The 15668-nt window shown below is 39.1% G+C and overlaps 1 protein-coding gene across 1 annotated transcript in view; it reads left to right on the top strand.

The window, feature by feature from the left end:
• Positions 1-11041, top strand: part of LOC123757311 (Dihydrouridine synthase 3) — a 37898-nt gene extending 26857 nt beyond the window's left edge. Inside the window, exons 10-12 of the mRNA XM_069323565.1 lie at positions 1125-1276; positions 4562-4740; positions 7942-11041. Of these exons, the coding sequence (XP_069179666.1) occupies positions 1125-1276; positions 4562-4740; positions 7942-8011 (401 nt within the window). The 3' untranslated portion in view covers positions 8012-11041. The remainder of the gene's footprint in view (positions 1-1124; positions 1277-4561; positions 4741-7941) is intronic.
• The last annotated feature ends 4627 nt before the right edge of the window (positions 11042-15668 follow it).

Below are 15668 nucleotides of genomic sequence, written 5' to 3'. Positions count from 1 at the left end.
AAATACGCTTTTGGTCCAAAGTTTAAAATATTTGTTAGAATTCTATTTATTGTGTTATTATTATGGGACTAGTTTTATAATGTGCGCCTTTAGATTGCAAACAATTTGATACTAAAACAAGGGACGTAACACGAAAATTGATGTTATCAAACTGAACGAGTATACACATTAGGTTGTGGTGTGCCAATTGGTGTTCGTTCATGGGTAACTTTAGGCTTGCTGCGGGGAGTCACGCTGGGCTTTTAGACATTATATGCATATACACCTGCAGGGAATTTAATTGTGAATACATTTATACCAAAACGAACGATGTAGCACGAGAATTAAGGTGAGAAAACTGAACCAAGTATACACATCTTACTGATTTTCTGAGCTCACGGGTAACTTTTGCAGAATTTAGGCTTTGCTGTGTTGAATCACGCCAGGCTTTTGGACATTGTATGCATATACACCTGCAGGGAATTTAATTGCGAACACAATGATACCAAAACGAGCGATGTAGCACGAGAATTAAGGTGAGAAAACTAAAACGAGTACAGTATACACATTTCTGTGTCGCCGTGTGCTCGCCCGCACCGCTGGGGGGCATGACCTCAAAGTTTTTGGCGCGCATGCCCGGGGCACGAAAGTGTTAACCCTTAGATGATGGTTTATGTCATATGACGACGTGGAGGGAGGAGGAGCCAGCTCAGATGAGCCATCAGCCCGCCGCTCCAGTTCTTGAACTATGAAGATTGCCAACTAGAGGAAGGGAGGGTGTCAGAGAGTCTCCGGGGCTTCCCAAGAAAATGACGTTTCATTACATTTAATGCAAGTTTTTTGTATTTTTCTTCACTCACCCATATTTATTGTAAATTTTCCTGAAGGGGGATAGGGTAAAGTTTTTATTATAATAATGAATAATAATAATAATAATAATAATAATAATAATAATAATAAGAATGTTTACTTTGGCATGATGTAGCCCCCTCCAGGGTTTCAATAACAATAAAACAATATTGTCAGTCTTCTGGCCATATGAGTTTGTTCATTTTTTACTCCAGTAGCTTGCTCACCTCATTTGATATCTCTTTTATTCCAAATTTGATACTCTGTGACGTATTAAATAATATTTGTTACTGCAGGAATGATGATAGGTCGGGGTGCACTCATCAAACCCTGGATATTTAAGGAAATTAAAGAGCAGCAGCACTGGGACATCTCCTCAAGCGAACGTTTTGACATGCTCAAAGACTACGTTAATTATGGCATGGAACATTGGGGTAGTGACACAGAGGTAAGAGTTGCAGGAAATGTTTTAAGCCACACACTGCTAGTCACCTATTTCTGCATGTAGGCAATATTAAGGATACGCTATACAAAATCTAACATACAAAGGAAATATTTAGAACATATAATTGTGGAGGAATATACCGTATAAGATACAGAAACCTATTGTTTTGGCAATGTTAAACTCACAAGAACTGAGGTAAGTCCAGAGATAAACAAACACAGACACTGATGTAATGTGAGAACTTGGAAAGTAATGAGCTCATTTCCACATCTGCTGTCTTTTCCCCCTGGCTTCAGTACTGGGTGCCTAATTTATCTGGACTGCCAGACAATACTCTACTGCAATTTTGTCCATGTGAATGTGTAAAAGGTATTCCATTAGCTGGTGCATTTGGAAGGAGGTTTTCCTTCATCTTTAGTGTTGTTCTATTTGGGTATTATATATATTTTCTGAAGAAGGAACTTTTTACACCTCCTTATTCTTAAAGTTTGGATAATTTGCAGTTACTTTTGCAATTTTTTTAATGCAGAACCTTGTTGCGGCAGATTTGAAAGCTTGGTATTTCTTTGGAAATGTGCTCAAGTTCTTTGATAGTCAAGAGTTTATTTTCCAGCTTCGGGTGGACTTAAACTGATGGGTTTAAGCGAAGTTCCAGCCTTCTCTTCTACAGAGGTAGCAGCTAATTTACTTGCCAGGATAGCTGTATTTAGCTGTGGATATTTGTTTTGCATTCCTTGCCTGCCTGCATGCATACATGTTTTGTATGCATGTGGTTGTAAGCCAGTTTTTAAGTCTTCCATAGTCAGTCTCTGTCTTGCTTTCCATCCTTTCTTGGCCTTTCTATTTACAGAGAATAAAGTGCAGAAGGTGCTCTTAGAGCCAGTCCATATTCCAGCCATTGACTCATGCGTTCCAGCTAAAGTCTGATTGGAGTTAGTGGTTCAGCTTTCCATTAACTTGCTTGAAACAGAAGTTCTGATCTACATGATTGTTACTTGAGTATGGACTTCCCCTATTCTGTCTTGTGGCTCCTTTCACAAGTTCAGGGACTGTTGTTTTGGGAAAGATGCACAGGGGCCTCACACTCATGCCTTTCTTGCTTCCTTACATGATAAGTCCCGGTGGTGGTGAGGGGAGGTGGTGTCTCCAGACAGTTTGTTAGCCTTTCAGCTGTTCATCCCTAGACTTAGGAAGTGGTGTGGAAGGGTTTTGTTTGGGCGTGGTCTGTCAGGTCTGTCCATCTCAGGCAGCCTTCCTTTTCACTTCTGTATGAAAACCCTATTGGTTTGTGTCCATCGATATGAAGGATTCTTTTGGTACATTATAGTCCACCTGGAGCTCAGAGACTTCCAGGATTTTCTGTTGGTAACATAAGCTTCTACTTGAGAATGGCTAACCTCTTCATTGCACAAGCATTTCAGGAATCTTTCTCTGTGTGTGCAAGAAAAACAAAATTCTTCAAAATTATTTTGCCTTATATTGCTGAAATATGTTCGTCCTGTTCATGAGAAAAATAATATAAAATTTATAAATCAACTACTTTGACTATAATGAAGAGATGAAGTTTTGACGGCTGCATAAAATCTTTACCACTCATGATGTATCTTCAGGAGGGGTCACTCCTGGAGGAGGGGGGGGGGGTTGCTTTGTCCATTTAATGTATTGTTTCTAAGAGGAGAGCCTCTTGTGGTTCCCTGAAGCTATCCCACTGAGATAGCTCCAAACTACTAGATCACATAAGTTGTAGAGTTCTGTTTGGCCTCCCGGAGATCAGAGCCAGAACCCAGCTCCCCCCCCCCCATCACTATCAGAGGTGCAGAGAGCAAATAATATGCCACCTCACTTGGAGAGCATTCAGAAAGTCAACAAATCATTACAGACATTTTGTGGGTTCAAAAGAATGAAAGCCTGGAAAACTGCCAAATGAACTCTCCAAAACAATGTAAACAAACAATTGAATCTCAAAACTAGCTCCAGCTCATTAATACCAAACTACTGCCACCAGTGAAGTTGGAGCCCCAGAGCTTCCCCAGCTCTTCCAAATCAGTTCTGTTGCTGACATGACAACTCCAGTTGTCCACTAGAGTGCTCCTGGGTTGCCAACCAGTCACACGGGTTCCACTGCTTCCAAGCTAAGTTCGAGCCATACTTGGACTTTGTCCTGTCGGGGGTCATTTGTTTGTTTATTGTTCCAATATTTGTACTGTATTTGCTTCACCAGCTTCCTCTATGGGCTTTTTAGGGTTGGGTTCCATGGTGGCACCCTCTCCCATCACTCGACATGTTTATAGACGCGTCAACTCTGATCTGGAGGCAGATCAGGGTAAACAGGGTTTACCTCTTAAACCCTTCAGGGGTTTAAGGTTTGCAGGGCAAACCGTCAACCCTGGTTTGTGTCTCAGAGATACTGCAGGACCATCAACAGGGGTTGACGGTTTGCCTGGTTTGTGTCTCGGAGACACTGCAGGATCCGTGTGAGGGCAGGTGCCCTCCCGGTTGCAAGTCTTTTAACCATGTCGTGGCACAGTCGATTAAGGCGTGTCTGGGATCCTCTCGGACATAAGTTCGAACATTCATCACGGCCCTTGTGGATTTGTTCATTTAATGCATCACGCTATTGTGATTTCTGTGTGTAATGATTTGTTCATCTGATCTTGGGCTTCGTGGCCTGGGTTTACCAGGTAGCTCAGGGTCGCAGGTCGGGTCCATTCTGTTGAGCACGCAGTCTAGTGTGTGAATTTGTGGCTGTGGTATGCCTTGAGGAGGACTTGGATGCCTCTGGACTCCATGTTTCAGCTTTATTGAGATTGCTCCTCTGTAGTTTATTGCCTGAACTGAGGGAAAGGGGGTGCTTAGGTACCTTGCCTTGTGGAGCTGGATGTGCAATGTGTTGTGTGTACTGTACAATGGTGGTGTGTGTAAGTGCAGTCTAACTCCTATACATCATGTGCCGAATATAATGGTGGTGAGAATACATAAATTCCAGAATCCACAATTCTGTTTTATATTATGGAGTAGGTGAAAGATGTTGGTGGTCCTGAGTGAGTTTGTGTGACAGAGAAAAAGAAAATGAGGAGCTGAGGGAGAGAGTGAGAAGTGGGGGAGAGGAAGATGAGCAGGGAAGAGGGTTGGAGAGAAGGGTAGAGGAGGGGGGGAGTTGAGAGAGTAGAGATAGATAGATAGATAAAATGTATATGTATGTATGTATGTATGTATAGAGATAGATATATGGATAATTGATAATTGACTGAGCACAAATTAAATCTTGCATCCACTTTGGTATTTCAGGGTATTGAAAAGACTCGACGATTTTTGTTGGAATGGCTGTCCTTTTTGCACCGTTATATCCCTGTGGGCCTCCTAGAACAAACCCAAAAGATTAATCAGCGCCCTCTGGCATATCGTGGTCGCAATGATCTTGAAACTCTGATGGCATCTCGTAGCGTTAGTGACTGGATCAAAATCAGGTGAGAGAAATGTGTCTGTATCTATTCTTGCTTTAATAGAAGATTTTCATGTAATGCAGAGAATAAGATAAAATAATGTGATTGAAAATTACCACCCAAATCCTTGTACACGTATTGAAAGGAAAGTGACAACATTTTGGTTCTTCCAGGACCCATCAAGTTGTATTGAACATTTGTCACTTTCCTTTTTTTTCATAAGAGTAGGTTGTTTATTAATTTTCATTAATTGTTCAATTTATTTAAATCTTAATATCTTGATACTGTACTCTGAATCCTAAACCCCAAGATACATGCTACAAATTTAGAGGTGTCAGAATATGAAATTAAATACTAGCATGATGATGATACTGATGATGATGATACTAGGTGGTCATGTTAAACTTAAACGAGCCGCAACTAACATTGTTGAACAACCCTAGCAACGTGGGTTGCTAGGGTTGTTCAACAATGCTAGCCAACCCATATAATGTTCAATCCATATAATGCTAGCAACATGGGTTGTTGCTAGTATTATATGATTATCCCTCTACCCTCATGCAGACTATCTGGAGCCATATAGCAATTGTTTTGTGCTTGTTTGTAATCATTTACTTGTATGCCCACAACTGTTATCAATATTTAGTGTATATGTAGTACAGTACTTGTGATTTGCATATGTTAAATCATTACAACATTTACTACAATCCCTGGTAGCTTTAATTTGGCTTCATGAACAACATTGTATGATTTGCCCAATATGTTGGCTCATCAGGAGTGGAAGGATTGGATTGGGGACCAATCATTCGAAAACTTCTTGCAACTGAAGATGAAAATTGCCTTGGATCTGGGACCTGTACTACTACTGCCCAGGCATCAGACAACAAAGCAGGATTGTGTTACTGTACTATGTTGAATGTCAGGAATAGAGGCTGATTGTGGTGAAGATTGAGTACCATATGTTGGGTTTATGTGAGACATGGGTAGCGATGATTCACTATGTAATTCACACTTGACTTTTTTCCTGGATAGTGAGTGTTATTTCCTAATTGCTTTTACCCTCTAGGTATAGAAAATGGCTATTACAGTGGAACCTCAGTAGCTGAACGTCTCAATTTTTTTGCAAATTTTTCGGGTTACATGCTCAATTTCTTCGTAAAATTTGAAGCGGTTTACAAGCTTTGCCTCGCTTTGCGAGTTTGTTGATACACATATGGATCAACCGAGCGCGTGGTTCCTGGTGGCACGGGCAACTGCGCTTCAGTTTACCAGTGCCTCCCACCTTGTGACGATCGTGCCTCCCACCTTGTGACGATCGTGCCTCCCACCTTGTGACGATTGTGAATTCTTTGTAAAGTATTTCATTGTATTTTCTGCTTTTTTGGTTTCTAAACATAAAAGTAATTACTGGCATTATATATCATGCTATGGGTTTCAAGAAAGTCAGTGGTAAGGTTCAAAGGATGACGATAGAGGAAAAACAAGTGTTTTAGAGAGATTCTTAGTAAGACAAGCAAGCAGTGAGCCACAAGCAGGTCCTAGTTGTATGCCTGCAAAACGTAGGAGAGAGAGTACCTCAAAGAAGTCATCACTGCCTGATGTTATAATGGAAGGGAATTTCCCTTCCAAACACTAACACCTCTCCTCCTCCACCCCTCCTCATCGTTTTCCATACTCCAACAAGAGTCATCAATAAAGGTGAGCTGTAACTTGTACATACAATAGTAATAAATATTTGTGTGTATTAGGTATGAAATGTATTTTGAAGTTAATATTTTTAGGAGTGTGGAACGGATTAATTCAATTTACATTATTTCTTATGGGAAAATTAGTTTCGGTTTGCAGATTTTTGGTTACGAGCCGACTCTGGGAATGGATTAAATTTGAAAACCAAGGTACCACTGTATTTCCTGCAAACATTCCTTTTGTGATCAGAATAGACTCTGCTTCTGTCACAGTGTGAGTAGTCTGTTCCAGGTAATTGCAATAACCTTTGAGGCACCAACGAGTGGTGCCTCAAAGCCATGTTGCTACTTAATGGGAACAAATACCTATCTCTTCCTCCTGGCTCATTTGGTTTCCCTCAAAGAGGATTACAACAACATAAAGACCTTGCTGGACACCTTGCAGTATGATGAGTCTGGCTGGGAGGTTATGACAGACAAAATAGTAGCATTCCTGATAGGTTTCCCATAAGAGTTTTACTAAATTTCCCTGCTATCTTTGACTTTGGGACAGCAGGGACACCAAGGGATATTACCACAGGCGGGATTGGCCACAGTGGACCTATTTATCTTTGGGGAGAAACATCGTCAAGTGCGAGTTACTGGTGAACCTCCGGAAGGTGCTGATGCACTGCCTTATGAAATGGTGTCACAAATCAAGATGATAAGTTGGCAGCCTTCTGTTCAAGACTTCTTCTTTAACACTTTGACGTCGTGATGACGCTCTCGGTGGCATCAAAACAATACACACAGTGTGCGACATGACAACGCCATCAACAATTAAAATATTTCTAACAATTCCATTTATTGTCCAATTTTTATGGGACTTGTTTTAAAATGCGCACTGTGCTATTGCCAACAATTTAATACTATAATGAATGATGTAGCACAAAAAACAAGGTCAGAAAACTGGAAAGAGTATAAACATTTGAGTAACGTATCGCTCTCTGGCAACGCTCGGCCGACTTTAACCTTAGCTTGGCGGTACACGCATCAGGCTTACTTTGAATTTCCAACATTATCTCACTACTATATTTACAGATCGGTTTCAGTTGTCATCATTCATAAAAATTTATTTGTATTTCCTTATACTTTCACTTTATGTAGCCTTATTAAATTGATCTTTATTCACTTAATTCATTCCCTTGTCTGTTTTTTTTTTGCAATGAGTTTAGAATTGCCCTAATTACATTATATGATAGTTTAGCCATTGAATTATGCAATTTATTCTGTGGCCTTTGCTTCTTGAAGTGCTGACTGGTAAAAATGTTGTCCACAATTTTATAGAAACACCTTGAGTGCCTTTCCAACACGAATGCAGATAAAATAAATAAATATATATATATATATATATATATATATATATATATATATATATATATATATATATATATATATATATATATATATATATATATATATATATATAATTCGGTATTTTGTAATGCATGTTTTTTTGTGTAGGAACTTTCTAATCATTTTGTTGTTCCTTTGTTCTCAGTGAGATGCTGCTTGGGCCAACTCCGTCCGACTTTGTGTTCCTACCAAAGCATAAAGCTAACGCCTACTGAATTACTTTGTTGTTTGTTTACCTGACATTTATATATTAGTAAGATTTTGCAGTGCTCTGTGAATGATATGCTAGTAAGGGTCATCTGTTTGTTGTTTGACCTGCTGGGGAGAGATAATTGAATATGTTTATTGCAATTTACTCTTAAGATGTGATCATTTATTTTAGTCTAGTGTTCTATTGCAAATATTTTAGAAATAGAAGACAATATAATTATATTGTACTATATAGCATTTTATTGTGCGTGCCAGTATCAGTACTGAATTTTTATGAGGTCAAGTATCATTGTTACACAAAAATTATCGATTATCAAAATTTTATCTTTATACAGATATGTCCTCTAGTTTTTTAATGTTCTATCGATACGAGTATGGGACTACTTCAGGGGCTATGACAGGGGACTGCTCCAGGGACATAAGTATGAGACAAGAGACTGCTCCAGGGACATAAGTATGAAACAGGAGACATACAGGGACATAAGTATGAGACAAGAGACATACAGGGATATAAGTATGAGACACGAGACATACAGGGACATAAGTACAGTATGAGACACGAGACATACAGGGACATAAGTACAGTATGAGACAAGAGACATACAGGGACATAAGTATGAGACAAGAGACATACAGGGATATAAGTATGAGACAAGAGACATACAGGGACATAAGTATGAGACAAGAGACATACAGGGACATAAGTATGAGACAAGAGACATACAGGGACATAAGTATGAGACAAGAGACATACAGGGATATAAGTATGAGACAAGAGACATACAGGGATATAAGTATGAGACAGGAGACATACAGGGACACAAGTATGAGACAAGAGACATACAGGGACATAAGTATGAGACAAGAGACATACAGGGACATAAGTATGAGACAAGAGACATACAGGGACATAAGTATGAGACAAGAGACATACAGGGACATAAGTATGAGACAGGAGACTGCTCCAGGGACATAAGTATGAAACAGGAGACATACAGGGACATAAGTATGAGACAGGAGACATACAGGGGCATAAGTATGAGACAGGAGCCATACAGGGACATAAGTATGAGACAGGAGACATACAGGGGCATAAGTATGAGACAGGAGACATACAGGGACATAAGTATGAGACAGGAGACATACAGGGATATAAGTATGAGACAGGAGACATACAGGGACACAAGTATGAGACAAGAGACATACAGGGACATAAGTATGAGACAAGAGACATACAGGGACATAAGTATGAGACAGGAGACATACAGGGACACAAGTATGAGACAAGAGACATACAGGGACATAAGTATGAGACAAGAGACATACAGGGACATAAGTATGAGACAAGAGACATACAGGGACATAAGTATGAGACTGCAGTAATGAATGAATAATGTACTTTATCAGAGTACTTTCACAAGGAAGAATAACAGGGATGAGTTGACTATGAAGGATAGTTTTACTTGTAATAACTTGGTACATGCTATAACATTGAGAGTTTGTCATTTCTTGCAGTTGACACCAGAAATTTACCATATTTGTAGTTTGTAAACAATATATAAAAAGATCAATTATAATTCATGTCTTGCAAACATATGTATTGTATGTAGTAAGGCATATAATACATAAGGGGCTCCTGTGGTATGAACACATATGGGGTTCATATATATGATTGATCTGTTTATATGTGGCCAGTCACCTATCTAGTTCTCAGTGCATGAAAATGTCTTGCTCGTTGCTGTTAATTTGATTTAAATTTTCATGCAATACAGGTGTTTTGAGCAAGCTGCAATTTGGAGGCTAGCCTACACCTTGATGATACCACCAGTAGCATGTTGTGGGTGGGAGCAGATACTATAAGAATACTTACACAAAAGTGGCAGCTGTCATTCATCTGTTGTGTTAGTGATAGTATCAGAAGGATTTATTTTAAAAGTTTGAGGGACCTTGGACAAAAAAATTCAACCTGGTTAAGGAAGTTGTCTAAAAAAGGTACCATGTCTAGAGTGAAGGCCTCAGGGAAACCAAAGTATGAAGAGATGGCGCTAGCCATGATGATTTTTGAAGACTGGTGAAAGCACAAAGTTTTTCCATGAGGATGAGTTACCTTAAAATAGACGTGCCTTCATCATCTTTGAAAGTTGGCCGAGTAGATTATGTTGTTGAACATGAGCAGATTTATTAAAGAGGCATTTGAAGTAGTACTTCTACCATCATGGCCTGCTCTAAAGGTAGTTTGGCCTCTTTTTATTTTTTTTTATTTTTAATCAATACTTTTTATGTTGTATTTTTAGTTTGGATGCAACTGGGAGAGAGATTTGGGAAGACGTGGCCACATTTGGCCCAAGTTCTTAATTTTGTGACATGGGGGGGGGGGGGGTTATTTACACATGATCCTTCCCACTGTGGGATGTTGGTCTATGATCCTTCCCACTGTGGGATGTTGGTCTATGATCCTTCCCACTGTGGGATGTTGGTCTATGATCCTTCCCACTGTGGGATGTTGGTCTATGATCCTTCCCACTGTGGGATGTTGGTCTATGATCCTTCCCACTGTGGGATGTTGGTCTATGATCCTTCCCACTGTGGGATGTTGGTCTATAATCCTTCCCACTGTGGGATGTTGGTCTATGATCCTTCCCACTGTGGGATGTTGGTCTATGATCCTTCCCACTGTGGGATGTTGGTCTATGATGGTTCAAAATCCTGAAGACCCAGGTAGAAAAAGTGTTAGTTAATGTTGCATTATAGGAAATTATAATTAAAGCTTGCCCAACAATAGGTTGTTTTATATTGCTTAGTATTGTGATAGAGATTGAAGTGACAAGTTTAGAGTTAACCTTCAGGTAATTACATGGTTGCAGACTCTGTGAAACATCATTACAAATTACGTTGTTAAATATCTTGACAGAAAAACTAGTTTGGATTTATGGATCTAATTTAAGGATATTTGCAGATACTTTATTAATATTGTAGTAGCATAAAATTTATAAAGAAAAAGCATCTGAATAATACAATTTACCCACAAACTATAATTGTTTTAACCCTTGGATAACGGATGTGGAGAAATGATCATACCAGCCTATGCACAAAAAATATGGAAAATTTACCCCCCAAATTATTCATTTTAGAATTATTAATTTGCATGCAAAATGTAAGAAAAAACATGAAACAATTAATATTTGCAGTTTCACTGGGTGGAGGCGCTCTGTAAGTCTGCGTTTGGCACTTGTCAACGCCTGGTGTTCGATTTTGCAGAAGCTTCCTGTTTTATCCTCCGATGTTTCACCAATTGTTTTGAAACAATTGGTGAAACATCTTGATTTTCTTTATTTACACCCACAGAGAGCTATTATGTCCATACAGTATTTGCATTTGTACACTTGAAACACCAGACAATATTTATTTAAATCGTCATATAACTATGACTGCATTCCCCTAGTATGTAACATTCTTGACCAAAACCGCACTGTTACCACAGAATTTATTTATTTAAGTTTTTTTTATTTATTTTATTTACAAGGTGTATTGGGTTGTGAGAGTACATAACATTGGTGTTCTTACATTCTTGCAAAGCCACTAACACCCATTTGAGAGAGTGTTAGATAAACACCTAAATTTTGAGAGAGTACTAAGAAGTAAGATCACAAAATACATGAAATCACAGCATCTCCATAACCCCGGACAACATGGTTTCAGAACAGGGCGCTCTTGCTTGTCGCAGTTGCTGGACTACTATGATATGGCATTAGATGCAATGGAAGACAAACAAAACGCTGATGTAATTTACACAGATTTCGCAAAAGCTTTTGATAAATGTGACCATGGTGTTATTGCACATAAAATGCATTCAAAAGGAATTACAGGAAAAATAGGCAGATGGATCTACAATTTCCTGACTAACAGAACCCAATGTGTAATAGTCAACAAAATTAAATCCAGCCCATCAACCGTGAAGAGCTCAGTCCCCCAGGGTACTGTGCTTGCTCCAGTACTTTTTCTCATACTCATATCGGACATAGACAAGAACACAACCTATAGCACTGTATCATCCTTTGCAGATGACACTAGGATCTTCATGAGAGTAGGCAACATAGAGGACACGGCAAACCTCCAGTCAGATGTAAATCAGGTCTTTTTATGGGGTACAGAAAATAATATGGTGTTTAACGAAGATAAGTTCCAGCTCATGCGCTATGGAAAAAATGAAAATATAAAAACGGAAACCACATACAAAACTCAGGCAAATCATAACAGAACGAAAAGGCAATGTAAAGGATCTGGGTGTACTCATGTCGGAAGACCTTACCTTTAAAGAACACAATAAAGTAGCCGTCACAACTGCAAGAAAAATGACAGGTTGGATAACAAGAACTTTTCACACTAGAGATGCTATACTGATGATGATACTTTTCAAAACGCTTGTGCTCTCTAGAGTGGAGTACTGCTGCACAATGACAGCCCCTTTCAAAGCTGGAGAAATTGCTGACCTGGAGAGCGTGCAGAGATCCTTTACTGCTAGAATCCACTCAGTAAAACATCTAAACTATATAGAGCGTCTATATAGAGAGTAATAGAGCGTCACCAGGGCAGGGCGAGGTATATAATATCTGATCTTAGAAAGAATGCCAACAGTTTTAGAAACTTTTTTTGCTATATTTAGAATGTGTCTCTGGAAATTCAGCTTGTTATCGATGAGGACACCAAGGAATTTACCATCAACTTGGTAATTTAGTTGATGCTCTATCAACACTTGATTTGTATATTGTTTATTCTTAGATTAATTTCATTTGAGGATTTATTACCAAACAAAATATAGAAAGTTTTGTCAATGTTAAGGGTGAGTTTGTTAGCAGTTAGCCAAAGATGGACTTTACTTAGTTCAGTATTCACAGTGACATTTAGAGCAAGAGGGTCAGGACTGGAGAAAATGAAAGTTGTGTAATCAGCAAATAAGATTGGTTTGAGGAGTTGGGAGGCATTTGGAAGGTCATTAATGTAGATGAGAAAGAGGAGAGGGCCCTGTGGAACACCAATGTTTATGGGTAGTGTAGGAGAAATGGAATTATTCACAGAAACATACTGGAGCCTGTCAGTAAAGTAAGACTAAAGGTATTGCAGGGAGTGACCTCTGACTCCATAATGAAGTAATTTAAGAAGGTTTTGGTGCAGGCGATGAGTCACAATAACGTGGTTGAAGTATGTTGACCAGACCACACATTAGAAATTGAAGGAACGACGACGTTTCGGTCCGTCCTGGACCATTCTCAAGTCGATTGTGATGAGGACAGATTGATTGATTGATGAAGATTAAGCCACCCAAGAGGTGGCACGGGCATGAATAGCCTGTAAGTGGTGGCCCTTTCGAGCCATTACCAGTATCAATAGATGATACTGGAGATCTAGGGAGGTGCGACTGCACCCTGCGTGACGGGAGATGTCTCCCGGACCAAGTGGTGACCAGATGATCGAAAAGGACAGGTAGGGACAGGCATTAAATAGGCAAGAGAGAGCTGAGGAGGAAAGTCAGGTGTAGGGGATAGTAGTAATGAGAACTGCAGCAGGCGACGAAACGTCGTCGTTCCTTCAATTTCTAGTGTGTGGTCTGGTCAAGGTTTTGGTGGTTGACAAGTGTCAAAAGCCTTACGCAGGTCCACAAATAACCCAACAGGGAACTCATTTTTATCAAGAGCTGTATGTATCAAGTTAATCATACTAATAAGTGCATCGTTAGAGCTTCGTTAATATCTTACTTAGGATTTTACCCTCGAATTTGGTTTGGTATACGTAATGCAATAATTGTCATTTGTTTTCAATAGTTTTGCTTAAAAAATCTCAATTAGTTCCTTAGTTTTGTATTTTGTTTTCCACATTGTGCTGGGAGCGTTCTGCGTATTAGTGGCTTTAGGTGTAGTACTTGCCTTACCTATAAATCATTCATTCTTCTTGTATCCTATGTATGTACTTATGCTTAAATAAAAATTATTATTATTATTATAGTGTAATATAATCCTAACGTTGCATGTTTACTACAAAGACTTCTTTAGTTATGCCTACACAATATGAATCTCATCATTAAAAACGAAAATGAATATCACATGAAACTTCTTGACAGACTAATATATTAATGTTTATTTGTGTGTATATATTTTATATATATTTTGTGGAAATTTGCTTTAATATAGATTTTTCTTGCAAATTGAAACACTTTGTTGCAAAAGCAGTTTGATCAGATGTTCAGTAGGTTCACATTAATATACTTGTGAGCGACATTTGAGTCATGTTGGTATTTAGAATTATTAGTATATCATATTTCAATATAAAAAAAACAATACAAATAATTATATAGAAAATAATAGAATATCATGATTTTGCATGTGTTATATAAGTATATGCATCTGTCACAAGTTTTAAAACAAAATAAACAAATTTATATAAAACTGAAAAATATGCCATTTTAGCATTAAAAATAACTAGTTGCATGTTATCAGCCATGGCGGCTTGGTATCACTGACGTCTGATGCTCTCTATTATGATTTTATACAGTGGACTGTATAAACTTTTTTTACTTGGCCTAACTAACGTTAGTTAGGTCGAGATGCGTTTACATTTGCAATATAAATTCTTCTGAACTTGGAGCAGGCTTTCTAAAGTCCTGTTAAATTACTTTTTCTGAGGTTGGAAGAAAACGTGCTCAGATTGGGGACTTGTTTATTTTATAATGGTAAATAATAAATTAATATATAAAATTAATATATAATAAATTAATTTATTATATAAATTAATAAATAATAAATTAATAGATAAAATTATTATTATATAATAAATAATAATAATAATAACAAATAGTATAATGATAAGCAATTATTTTTAATGAATCAAATAGCTAATTAGGATGAATGATAAATAATTATTGACTAGTGCATAACAATAAAGTATTAAGGAATAATTATAATGAATAATCCTTAATGATAAAGTAGAGATCAATTACAATTAATAACTACATCCATAGGTAGTAAATGAAAGTTGCATTAATTAGACTAATTACAATTCATGGGAATATTTCTTAGCTATCTGCAGGCTTATCACTTTGGGGGTTCCGGCGGAGCACCCCCAATCCCGCGAGGGCCAGCGGGAGAAGGATTAAGGAGAAGGGGTTCCTTACTCTTACTAGCACGTAGACTGGGCAAAGGATTAGCTGCGGACAGCGGGACACTTGGGGACCGGCGCTGCACCCCCACCGCAGGCCAGCTGGCCGGACCCCCCCCCCCCCCGAAGGGCGAGGCCCGCTGGTCGCAAGGAGGCCTCAGAGTGGCAGTGCAACAACGTCCCGGACGTAGTCAGCTGGGTGTTCCAGCTGGTTGCTGGACCCGCCGTTAACTCCGATGGCTAGCCCGTCAAGAGAGCCGAGTGGCCCTGTCAATTCTAAAGGTAAGAGGGCGTGGTCGGCTGAAGGCGAGCCTAGCTCTGCGAGGGCGGCGCGAATTAATCGCCCTGAAGAAGTGTTGCCTGTTCACTGGGCGCGGGCCGGGTAGAACTTGCCGGGGGGCGCTCGCTGGGCTAGGGTATGCGTGCGTCCTGCACTGCGCTTGTAGGATCCGAAGAGTGTTGATTCCTGACCATGTATGCGATACCTGGTCCAGTCGGAGCGTGCGTCGATTT

This window comes from Procambarus clarkii, chromosome 13, assembly GCF_040958095.1.
Source record: "Procambarus clarkii isolate CNS0578487 chromosome 13, FALCON_Pclarkii_2.0, whole genome shotgun sequence".
Taxonomy (NCBI): Eukaryota; Metazoa; Arthropoda; class Malacostraca; order Decapoda; family Cambaridae; genus Procambarus; species Procambarus clarkii.
The sequence above is the reverse complement of the archived record's forward strand: the minus strand, read 5'-3'. Positions and strand labels throughout refer to the sequence as shown.